The 12,623-nt window shown below is 37.6% G+C and overlaps 1 protein-coding gene across 3 annotated transcripts in view; it reads left to right on the top strand.

Moving 5' to 3' along the window:
- ETFA (electron transfer flavoprotein subunit alpha) overlaps positions 1-12,623 on the top strand; it is an 82,724-nt gene that overhangs the window by 19,842 nt on the left and 50,259 nt on the right. For all 3 annotated transcript variants that reach the window (XM_042941312.1, XM_042941310.1, XM_042941311.1), the window contains exons 5-8: positions 4,882-4,981; positions 6,972-7,082; positions 8,198-8,299; positions 8,650-8,718. In XM_042941312.1, the coding sequence (XP_042797246.1) occupies positions 4,882-4,981; positions 6,972-7,082; positions 8,198-8,299; positions 8,650-8,718 (382 nt within the window). The remainder of the gene's footprint in view (positions 1-4,881; positions 4,982-6,971; positions 7,083-8,197; positions 8,300-8,649; positions 8,719-12,623) is intronic.

Genomic DNA, 12,623 nt, shown 5'->3' with positions numbered 1-12,623 from the left:
GTCATTGTAGTCGTAACCCATCTTAAGCAATGGTTTATTTGGGTGGCTGATAGATATTTACAAAGGCCAAATTCTGTCTACTTGGGGGATTTGGTAATGGCTGTGTGGTAGTTGAAAACATCCTTAGGGTAAAGAAAACTATAATCTGATCATGTGCATTGTGATATGTCTGAAGAAAGAATGTGCTGTTGGGCAGTTAGTTACCTGCATGAAGTTTTAAAAAAGGGGGAAGCTAAGTGGGAGCCCAAGAGAATTTGTCAGTGGGTTGTTCTTGCTCTCTCTGTGGCCATGGGTATTCTAGCTCTCTTTTATCCCATTCTTAATAAGCTGCTGTTTTTAGTTTTTGTTTTACTTTTAAAGATTATAAATTAGTTGTACACAAATACATTTTTATTATAGAGGGTGCATGTAGTACTGAGCAGTATGCAGAGCAGAGCAAGGTATCAAAGTCTCCCTTTCTTCCCAGCTCCCTCTTCCCGCTTCAGAGGTACAGGTGTTAACAATTGTACGTACTTTTAGTCCTGCTGCTGTGGATTTTGAAATTGTAATACCTGTACAAATTTTTTTTACTCCTAAGATAATATAACATGAATTATTTTGAGACTGGTGGTTTTTACTTAAGAATGTGTCCTGAAAATATTTGCTCATGTCTGTCTCATTTTTTTGTGGCTGCATAATATTCAATATTTAGCTAAGGATGGACAGTTAGGTTGCTTCTAATTTTTTGCATTTATAAGCCTTACTGTAAATAAATGTCCCTGTACATACATCTTTGTATACATGTGCTGCTATTTATTTAGAGTAGAGCTCTAGAAGTGAAATAGCTGGGTCAAAGACTGTGTGCTTTTAAAATTTTGATATATATTGCTAAATTGCTGTCTTAAGAGGATGTCTTGCCAGCACTTGGTATTATACATTTTAACATTTTCCCCCAATCTGATGGGTGAAAAATTATATTTTGTAACTTTTGCATTTCTCTGATAGTAAGATCAGACGTCTTTTCATATAGTTATTGGTTGTTTTTATTTCCTTTTTTGAATTGTCTTGATTTGACTTTTTTTTCTTTTACTATCGTAATTTTGGTGTAATTGATTTTAAAGTTTATTTGTTTTGAGAGAGAGAAAGAGAAAGCACAGGAGGGGCAGAGAGAGAGAGAATTCCAAGCAGGCTCCACACCACCGGAGCAGAGCCCAACATGGGGCTCGAACCCATGAACCGTGAGATCATGACCTGAGCCGAAATCAAGAGTTGGACACTTAACTGCCTGAGCCACCCAGGCGCCCCTGTTGTAATTGATTTTAAAATATTAGTTTGAGGAATAAGATATCTTATTCAAATATCTCTTATATCAAATAACCATGTTGAGTGATTAACAGTGAGCTCCCAACATACTGATCTTGTTTCTTGTGAAATGAATAGTGTTTGTGAATATTAATCTGTGATATAGTATTGCTTCTAGGCATGAATCACTGCAAACCATGTAGAGAACTTGCAGAATAACTCATGTAAATTGGTGTAGTTTGTTTTTAACCTCTAGAATTATCAATTTGAACTCACTAATTTTTTTCTTTTAAGGTTAACAGAATTTCTAGGCAGTAACAATGTTCCACCTACAATGTAAACACAAGTTTAACAAACAATTACTCTTTTATTAGGTTATCACATTGCAGACTATCATACATTTTTCAGGGTTTTTTTTTATAGACTTTAGTGATTGATAGGTAAGGTGAGTCCACAGACATATATGACCTTGGGCTAGTCATTTTACCTTCCTGACGTCTGTTTTTCTTGTACGTAAAATGGTGTAGTTTGATCAAGTGATGTCTAAGATCTATCAAGTAGAGAGGTTAAAAAAAAAAGAATGGGTTTCCTCTGTGGTAGGTTGCCCTTTCTCTGGAAAAGATTAAGTCAGGATTGACATCTCACCACTGTTACAGATGAGCATTGAAGTAAAAGATCTTTGTGGACCATTCTATCTGAGGATTTTGATTTGGTACTAGATGATTTAAACAGATTTCATGAGTCTTGAGTTTCTGTGTTGATGGTTAATCTAAAATCTTGTTAAACCAAAAAAAGGGCATTCGTTGCATCTAATTAGCTAGATTTTAATAGTCTGAGCTTAATTGTGGTGTTGCAACATATGAGAGTTTTGAGAACAAGGGTCACATAATAGTAGCTGGTGCTGTATAGCCTCTGAATGGGTTTGGAATGAAAAAGAGTCCATTAGATGAAGCTGAGCAGTCTGCTCTGTAATAGTCCTTTACCAACTGTGGTTTGAGATTGCATACTTCATACTGGTATGCTAGAATTTAAAAATCTGTCATCCTTTTGTACATGAAAAAACACTGACAGTTGTTTCATCTCTTTCCCTGAAATCATGTGGTCAAGCCTGTTTGGACAGTGTAGAGATAGATCTGTTTACATCTACCCTGTCAGGACATTTAAATGAAAGATCAGATCTGGAGAAACATAAAGCCTTTAAGCACCATGATAAATTTTTTTTCAAGATGTGCTAAATAAAACAGGGATAAGAAGGTACAAAAGGTATTAAAATGCAAGCAATTTAGAAAGTTTAAAACTGTAAAAAGAGATACAGTCTGCACAGCCTAACATTTGTAATAGAATTTGCTCGACCAGATAACAGTATTCCAATAGTATTTCCTGAACAGTTAAAGAAGGTGATTTCAAGAAGAGTTACTTACTGAAGCAGGCTTTAAATATTGTCAAACTTGATTTATTTTAAAAGTAGGCATCTTCTAAACTTATTTACCAAGTTAGAAGTATATTTAATGGCATTTTAATTGTTTTCCCAAATGCTTCATTTTCTAAGAGATCTTAATTTTTCTAATTGTGGTTTTATAAACTGTGGTACTTTTCAGTGGCTCTTCTGTCATGGTTGAAGGAGAACTGCTATGTAATGAAGGTAAAAATAAACTGAAAGTTAGAAAATCTTTCCTGTTGGGAGATATGACAGGAGGAAAATTGACTCAGGCTGTCAACCCTTGTTAGCATCAATATATATAGAACTGCTTGCTTATCAGATGTAGGGTACGGACCCAAGAGGAATAGAAGACACAAAACCTCTACCCTGGGGGTGCTTCTGAGTTTAGTCGTGAATCATTATAGTATGTATATTAAAATTATTTTAAAACTAACCACATGTTAGTGCCAATTAAGTAGTGTAATTTTACATGCAAGTGGGTAATCCCGGGAGAATTCTTAGAGAACAAAGATGGTTTGGGGATGGAATTGAGAGAAAGTTGAATACTGTTATAGTGAGAGTTTGCCTCCTGGAGATGGTTTCATGTACCAAGTTCAGGAGATGCCCTGGAATAAGCTCTGTAGAAAGCAGTGTAGAATTCAGCTTTCTATTTGTGTGATAAAAGCAGCACTTCACTTTTTTCATTACACTTAGATGATGTTATCATCTAAGAAAACCTTTGAGTCTAGAAAGTATGGACATTCAGTCTTCACTAACTAACTCTGTTTTAGAGCCCTAGAGTCATAGAATTTTAGACTAGAAGCTAGGAATTACCTTCCTGTTATTTGTGAGGTGACGTAACTGAGACTTTGGGGAAATCGTGGCTTTCCCAATGATCCCTGCTAGTGAGGGCAAAGTTATCACACATATCTATTCCAGAGATGTTCTGTGCATATACAAGGAAAAGAATATACATTACTTTTGTTGCTTCTGTACATATTATACAGCTGTGCTTCACCTTTCTCATATGGTTACATAGGATTCCATTATACGGATGAGCTATAATTTATAAACCTATCCCTTGTTGATGGGTATTTAGGTGAGTTTTGATCTTTTTTATTGCAATATTGATTTTTAAAAAGGTGAAAATGTCTGCTTTGATACTTTTTCTTTCATATACATTAAATATATACATGTCTAATCTTTTTCAGTATTTGAGAATTTTACTACTCCTCTAAATATTTTTCTATCTTACCTAAATTAAGTAATCCACAAGGGTCACACTTTGTGAGTAATGTTCATTAAAGTGAATATCATATCTTACAATTCAACTTACTGAGTTAAGGTGGTTTATTACTGTAAAACTCATAAAACTCTTAATGTAGTTAGAGTAATGGTAGACTCTTACCTAATCTTTTTTTTAATATGAAATTTAATGTCAGATTGGTTTCCATACAACACCCAGTGCTCATCCCAACAGGTGCCCTCCTCAATGCCCATCACCCACTTGCCCCTCCCTCCCACCCCTCCATCAACCCTCAGTTTATTCTCAGTTTTTAAGTCTCTTATGGTTTGGCTCCCTCCCTCTCTAACTTTTTTTTTCTCTTCCCCTTCCCCATGGTCTTCTGTTAAATTTCTCAGGATCCACATAAGAGTGAAAACATATGGTATCTGTCTTTCTCTGTATGACTTATTTCACTTAGCATCACACTCTCCAGTTCCATCCACCTTGCTACAAAAGGCCATATTTCATTCTTTCTCATTGCCAAGTAGTATTCCATTGTGTATATAAACTACAATTTCTTTATCCATTCATCAGTTGATGGACATTTAGGCTCTTTCCATAATTGGCTATTGTTGAAAGTGCTGCTGTAAACATTGGGGCACAAGTGCCCCTATGCATCAGCACTCCTGTATCCCTTGGATAAATTCCTAGCAGTGCTACTCCTGGGTCACAGGGTAGATCTATTTTTAATTTTTTGAGGAAGACTTTTACTTAATCATAAAGACTATCCAAAAAGTTGTACTTGAAGTTGTAGTATGTCTAAAGATGCATATGAAATATAAAATACTTGAATTAAAACTTCTACAGAATATGCATTTAGAGAATGTTATTGTTGATAGTTGATAGCCATCCATAAGTATGTATGTATGTAATTCACTGCTTATTTTGCTTTTAGAACCTTTTGCCCAGAATAGCAGCCAAACTTGATGTTGCTCCAATTTCTGATATCATTGCAATCAAATCACCTGACACATTTGTGAGAACTATTTATGCAGGTGAGTACCCAAGGAAAATAATTAATCAACATAATAACTTTTGGTGAATTTTAAAAGCAGAAATTAATTTGAAGATAGGATTTTATTTATTTATTTATTTATTTATTTATTTATTTATTTGATTTTTTTAAAATATAATTTATTGTTCAGTTGGTTTCCATACAACACCCAGTGCTCATCCCAACAAGTGCCCTCGTCAATGCCCATCACCCACTTGCCCTCTCCCCTACCCCCCATCAACCCTCAGTTTGTTCTCCGTATTTAAGAGTCTTTTATGGTTTGCTTCCCTCCCTCTCTGTTTGTAACTTTTTTCCCCCTTCCCCTCCCCCATGGTCTTCTGTTAAGTTTCTCAAGATCCGCATATGAGTGAAAACATACGGTATCTGTCTTTCTCTGACTGACTTACTTCACTTAGCATAATACCCTCCAGTTCCATCCATGTTGCTGCAAATAGCCATATTTCATTCTTTCTCATTGCCAAGTAGTAGTGCATTGTATATATAAACCACATCTTCTTTATCCATTCATCAGTTGATGGACATTTAGGTTCTTACCATACTTTGGCTATTGTTGAAAGTGCTGCTATAAACATTGGGGTACATGTGCCCCTATGCATCAGCACTCTTGTATCCCTTGGGTAAATTCCCAGCAGTGTTATTGCTGGGTCATAGGGTAGTTCTATTTTTAATTTTTTAAGGAACTTCCACACTGTTTTCTAGAATGGTTGCACCAGTTTGCATTCCCACCAAGAGTGCAAGAGGGTTCCTGTTTCTCCACATCCAAGCCATACCTTTGCTTTAAATGGACCATCTTAAAGGTTTCTGAGAAAAACCTTAATCTTAGAATTGATACTAGACCATGACATTTCATTCTGTTTGATAGATCCAGAGCACTTTTCTTTCCTGCCTGGTTATTCAGTTTACAGAGTGACGAGATTTTTCCAATCATCAATAAAGATTAGATTCACTGTTCAGTACATTTTGTAAGTGGCACCTGGAGAAGCAAAACTTTTCCATTTTAAAAAAAATAGTATTCTTAATCTTTGCTGCTTCTATTCCATTTCCATCTGCATTAAGAAATTCATTTCAGTGTCTCTTTCGTTGATTGATCTTCTAAGCACTCTGGTCTCTAGTGGGGCTAGAGAAAGCAATGAACTCTTTGTTCTTTCTGATTGAAGTTCTGTGTTTCAATTTAATGGTCAGTTCTCAAATTAGATCTTTCGTCTTTAGTAGTTTGAGGGGAAATATTGGTCAAGTTTAGGTCACTCTTACATGATTGCTAATCCATAAGAAATGTCTTAAATTCTTTTAAAATCCTGGCATATCACACCTCTTGTTCTTTAATACCCTATCATATTTTCATTTATTTTCCTCTCTTAGCATGCATAGTGGCTTCAGTCTTAAGTTGTTGCAGCTAATGTTGTTGAGTTATGGATTGTTTTTGGAGAAGGAAGCTTTTGTTTATATTTCTTTTAGGAAGACCATGCCTTATTAGGGTGGCTGCCTAGTCTATTCCAGTTCCTTACTTCCAGGCAGGTCAGAACTTGTCCTTCTTTTAAAAACATCCAAGGTTATACAAATATCCACTGATCAGTTTTTTCAGTGTTATGGTCCTTTTCCCTGCACTTAGTAGAGGTAGAAAACAATTGGTCCACAGTTATTTCTTCCCTGTTTTCATGAAGTAAATTCTTAACCTCTAAGGAATACATGTCTTTCATGAGTGTTTTTTTTTAATTTTTTTTTTTCAACGTTTTTTATTTATTTTTGGGACAGAGAGAGAGACAGAGCATGAACGGGGGAGGGGCAGAGAGAGAGGGAGACACAGAATCGGAAACAGGCTCCAGGCTCCGAGCCATCAGCCCAGAGCCCGACGCGGGGCTCGAACTCACGGACCGCGAGATCGTGACCTGGCTGAAGTCGGACGCTTAACCGACTGCGCCACCCAGGCGCCCCTCATGAGTGTTTTTTTAAAAATAAATTGTGTATTTCAGGAAATGCTTTATGTACGGTGAAGTGTGATGAAAAAGTGAAGGTGTTTTCTGTCCGAGGAACATCTTTTGAAGCTGCAGCAACAAGTGGAGGTAGTGCCAGTTCAGAAAAGGGTGAGTGTTCATTTGAAGTTCGTATTTGTTTTGTTTCTTGTTTTTCTTTTAGTTCATGGATTATATTAGAGTAAGAGATGGCCTCTGCTTAGATTTCTTTTTTTTTTTTTTTTTTTTTTTTTTTTATTTATTTTTGGGACAGAGAGAGACAGAGCATGAACGGGGGAGGGGCAGAGAGAGAGGGAGACACAGAATCGGAAACAGGCTCCAGGCTCCGAGCCATCAGCCCAGAGCCCGATGCGGGGCTCGAACTCACGGACCGCGAGATCGTGACCTGGCTGAAGTCGGACGCTTAACCGACTGCGCCACCCAGGCGCCCCATTAGATTTCTAATACACAGTGTCTGAGAGCTCAGTCTAAGTAATATTCCCAAGCTTATACAAAAGTAACGTGCCTTTTTCATATCATTTTTGGTACTAGTATAGTTGTTTTTGTAGATCAGAGGGGTGAGAGAAAAGGTCCATTAAGATTAATCTGTTATGTTGATGTTAGGATTTTTTACTTTTCTCTCCATTTCCTATTATAGTACTTGAGAGGTTCAGTGTAATGGAAGGATGTAATTAAAAGTAAATGTTTAGGGGCGCTTGGGTGGCTCAGTCAGTTAGGCTTCCGACTTCAGCTCAGGTCATGATCTCACGGTTCGTGGGTTCGAGCCCCGTGTTGGGCTTTGTGCTGACAGCTCAGAGCCTGGAGCCTGTTTCAGATTCTCTGTCTCCCTCTCTCTATGCTCCTCCCCTGTACACTCTGTGTCTCTGCCTCAAAAATAAATAAACATTAAAAAAAATTTTAAAAAAAAAGTAAATGTTTAGAGGGTGTTACTCTTTACTGTATACAGTATCTTATTTGAACCCCATAAAGAGAGGGTCATTCCAGTTCTGTAGTAGACTCAGCGAAGTAAATGACTTTTCAAAAGTCGTGTAGCTGATAAGGTAAAAGCTAGAACCCAGTCCCTTGAATTCTTTCCAAAAATCCCAGAGAATGAAATGAACACAAAAAATTCACAGTAACTAACAAACTTCAATTTCATGGAATTAATTCTTTGTTTATCTTAAAAATTACTATTATTGAACTTTAACTCGTGGTCATTGTTTTGTTATCTGTATCAATATATACAGCATCAAGTACTTCCCCAGTAGGGATATCAGAATGGCTTGACCAGAAATTAACAAAAAGTGATCGACCAGAGCTAACTGGGGCCAGAGTAGTGATATCTGGTGGTAAGTAGATTATTGTAATTTATTAATTTTAAAAGATACTTTGATTTTAAAATACTTTGATTTTATTAGTATTCATTTTAGAGGAGCATAGGGTTTGTTTTTTTTTTTTTTTTTTTCCCAAATGTAACAAGTTGGTAAGTTGCAAGTATTATTCCCATTTTAGCAATTAAAATGAAATCATGAGCTTGATAACCCACTTTGGGCTCTTTATTGCACATCTGTATCTCTGGCACCAGGGGGAGCATGGCACAAGTCATCTCTGTAGCTGTATAGAATGGAGTTTGTGTATTCTTTATGGAATGGAGTTTAGGTTTAGTTAAATTTTTTTTCCCCCATCTGTTTTCAACAAGGCCGGGGTTTGAAGAATGGAGAGAACTTTAAGTTGTTGTATGATTTGGCAGATCAACTACATGCTGCAGGTAAGGTTATTTTCTTTGGTAGAAAAATATTCTTTTTTTGTTGGATATATTTTTTCCTTATTTCATTTATACAGAGGTCATTCAAGGCTGCAAATTATTTTGCTTTCTCTGGTTTTGACTTTTCTCTCTGAAATGGTTTTTCTTAGTCTCCAAGTAGCATTCATTGTGGAGACGGTATCCTTATGCTTTTTAATTATTTATGTCACACTCTTATATTTGCCAAATCTTTGTATTTTTTCTATTAAATAATTTTTTTTTTAATGTCAGCTTTAGTGCCTACTTCTGATTCAGGAATGTCCTTGCTTTTCTCTTTACTGGTAGTCTAATATAAACCTCTCCTAAAAATAGAAGTTAACATTATCTAAAAATTGTAGTTAACCAGGGGCGCCTGGGTGGCTCAGTTGGTTGAGAGTCCGACTTTGGCTCAGGTCATGATCTCGCATTTTGTGGGTTTGGGTGCCACATCAGGCTCTGTGCTAACAGCACGGAGCCTGGAGCCTGCTTCAGATTCTGTGTTTCCCCTCTCTCTATCCTTCCCCTGCTCTCACTCTGTTTCTCCCTCTTTCTCAAAAATAAACATCTAAAAAAGAATTGTAGTTAACCATTTATAGAAAAGCTAGTACGTATTAAAAATGTACTGATCAGAGTGGAATGTCTTTTGAAAAGTCAGAAAATTGGCAATATTTTAGTTTTTAATTATAGAACTATTACATGAATATATTCTTTTTTATAAAAAAGTCTCCATTCTGTCTTTCCTTATTTAAGGGTTTTGTGTATAACTTTCTAGGTTTTCCCTATGCTTTTATATGAGTATATATTTATATATGTACTCATAGAAACCGTAATGGCTTTGTCTGAATAAAGGCATGATATTGACTCTTTATGATCAGATGGTGTTATTTGAGGGTGTTTCATTCACTTATTCTTTAATTGAAGAAATATTTATTGAGTGTCTGCCATATGTCAGGCATTATTTTAGGAGCTAGGGAAATAACAGTGAGTAAAATAAGCAAAGTTATGTTTGTATTGGGTGAGACTGGACTTTGTATTAGGTTCCTGTGGCTGCTGTAACAAATTGCTGTAAACTTGGTGGCTTAAAACAACAGAAGATTGTGCTCTCACAGTTCTAGAGGCCAGAAGTGTGAAGTGTGTTGAAATCATGGTGTTGGCAGGACCACACTCTGGGAGCAATCTGTTCATTTCTGTGTCTAGAGGTTTCCCTGACATTTCTAGGCATGTGGCTGCATCACTCCAATCTCTGCCTCAGTCTTTATATCACCTTCTCCTCTGTGTATCTGTCTCACATTTCCTTCTGTATCTCTCTAATGAGGGATACATGTGATGACATTTAGAGACCACCTAGATAATTCAGGGTAGGCACCCTCTCCTAAGATCCTTAATTTTATATCATATCTGCTGCCATGTTTGTTAATACTCACAGATTCTGGGGATTAGAAAGTGAATATATCTTTGGAGGGGCTGTTTTTCTGCCTACCACAGACACTAAACAAAATAAATTAGTAAATAGTATATTAAATTAAGGGTAGTAAACGCTATGAAAAGGATGAGGAGGAGGAGTTTGGAGAGGGAGGGTTTCAGTTTTAAATAAGGTGGTCAGAGGAAGCCTTAAGAAGGAGACATCTGAACAAAGGTTTGATGGATGTGAGGAAGCAAGCCATGAGATCTGAAAGAGAGTGTTTCAGGTAGAGGGACCAGTAAAGTAACAAAGGGCCTGACTAAGGCAGAAGCATGTCTGGTCTGTGTGATGAATAGTAGGGAGGCCAGTGTGGCTGGAATAGGAAGTGCAAAAAGGAAGAGTAGTTAAGAGACAAGATTGGGGGTAATAGACCAGACCATGCCTTTGTAAAGAGATTGTTTTTCTCTGGATGAAATGGGAAACCATTGAAAGATTTGAGAAGAGTCACATGATCTGTTTTGAGTCACATCTAGCTACAGTTTTGAGCACAGAGTATAGGGAAATAAGTGCATTAACAGGGAGATCAATTAGGCTGTTTCAATCAGGTGAGAGACATGTGTGGTTTGGATAAGGTTAGTAGCAATGGATGTGGGGAGAAATAGTTTTGGGATATATAGTTGAAGGTAAAGAACCACTTGGATTTCCTGACAGATTGGATATATATTATGAGAGAGAGGTTTTTTTTTTTTATTTTTTGTTTACACTTATTTATTTTTGAGAGACAGTGAGACAAAGTAAGAGTGGGGGAGGGACAGAGAGAGACGGGGACACAGAATCCGAAGCAGGCTCCAGGTTCCGAGCTGTCAGCACAGAGCCTGATGCAGGGCTTGAACTCACAAACTGTGAGATCATGACCTTAGCTAAAGTCAGATGCCCAATCAACTGAGCCACCCAGGAGCCCTGAGTACAGACAGCTCTTTAGAGAAATTTTGCTGTATAGGAGAACAGCAAAATGAACATTATTTGCCGGGGGGGTGGGGGGGGGAGGGTGGAATGGGGCCAACAAGGGTGTTACAAAGAGGGGACAAATAATAGCATGCTTCTGTGCTGATGGGAATGCTCCAGTTGAGAGGGAAAAATTAATCATATAGCAGAGGGAGGGAGAGTTGCTGCAGTGATGTCCTTAAGTAGGCCACAAAAAATATTGGTCACAGCTTCAAGTTTATGGGTGTATGTTAGTTGGAGCATGTGAAAGTTTGCTTGTGATTATTTCAGTTTTTTCAGTGAAATAAGAAGCAAGCTCATCAGCTGAGAGTGATGATGTTAAAGAGTATTGGAAGTTTAATGAGAGAAGGAAAACTATGAAATTATAGTTTAGGAAAGAGTGAGAGAATTAAGGCCTATTTATTTAAAGTAAAACCCAGTTAGCACAGCTTGGTGTTGGTGTTTTTCTCCAGTTATGCTGAACTACAGGGGGACAGGTATGGAAAAGGTAAGGGAGGTTGTTTAATCAATTAACCAGAGATGGAGCTTTTTCCAGTTGGGTGTGATGATTTAAGAGGAAGGCAAGGAAATTGCAGGCGTATGCAACTAAGTGATTAGAGTCATTGATCGTAGAATTTAAGCTAGGGTAAAGAAGAGCAAACACAGTGGGAGAGAGGGACAGTGAATAGAAATGTAGATCCCAGTGAGGTCAGAGGATTGTTGGAGTTGGGTATGAAGTGAGTCAGCTGGAAAGAGTAGGTCACAGAGAGACATTGGAAATTGTCAGGGGATTGGTAATTGAAAGTTTGAGGGATATGACCATGGGTGTGGCTGAGGACAGAGATGACTGCAGGAGAGTTGTTTAAGGAACCAAGAAGCCAAGTATTAAAATCTTCGAGAATTAAGACTAGTATTGGAGAAAGTGACAATGACCCAGAAGCTAAAAATCATTGAGAAATGAAGGAGATTGACCTAGTGGTTGATAGATGACACAGCAATACGTGGGTGATTATGATGACATGAGATTCAAAGCTGAAGGCTTTTAAGGAGGAAGGAGGGAAAACTTTCTGAGGGTGTCAATGAGGTGCCCGCCTATAGGCCCAGTGGTATGAAGTTGGTGGCAGATAACATCTGCTGGAGAGGATTGCAGGGGAATCATTGTCCTCAGGGAGCATCTAGACAAATAGGAAGATGGGTGAAGATTAGGACGTATGCAGGGCATTATGGAGATTAGTGTGTGGATTATGAAGGATAACCTTTGAGTCTGGGGCTTGTTGTAGTGACTGATGCAAGTAAAGGGCAGGATGTGATCAGTCATCACTGATCTAGGTAGTGTTGTTGAGACTGAGCATTAGGAGGTAGTGAGGAGTACTATTTGTGACTTTCTCTTGTCCTCTGTAGATGAAGATGAAGAGGATCGGAGGGTCATTCAACCCCTACTGTGAGAGGGGTGACCTTATTCCCAAGTACAGGGCTCCTTATTGACTCCTGATGAAGGAGGATA

This window comes from Panthera leo, chromosome B3 (genome assembly GCF_018350215.1).
Source record: "Panthera leo isolate Ple1 chromosome B3, P.leo_Ple1_pat1.1, whole genome shotgun sequence".
Lineage (NCBI taxonomy): Eukaryota > Metazoa > Chordata > Mammalia > Carnivora > Felidae > Panthera > Panthera leo.
The sequence above is the reverse complement of the archived record's forward strand: the minus strand, read 5'-3'. Positions and strand labels throughout refer to the sequence as shown.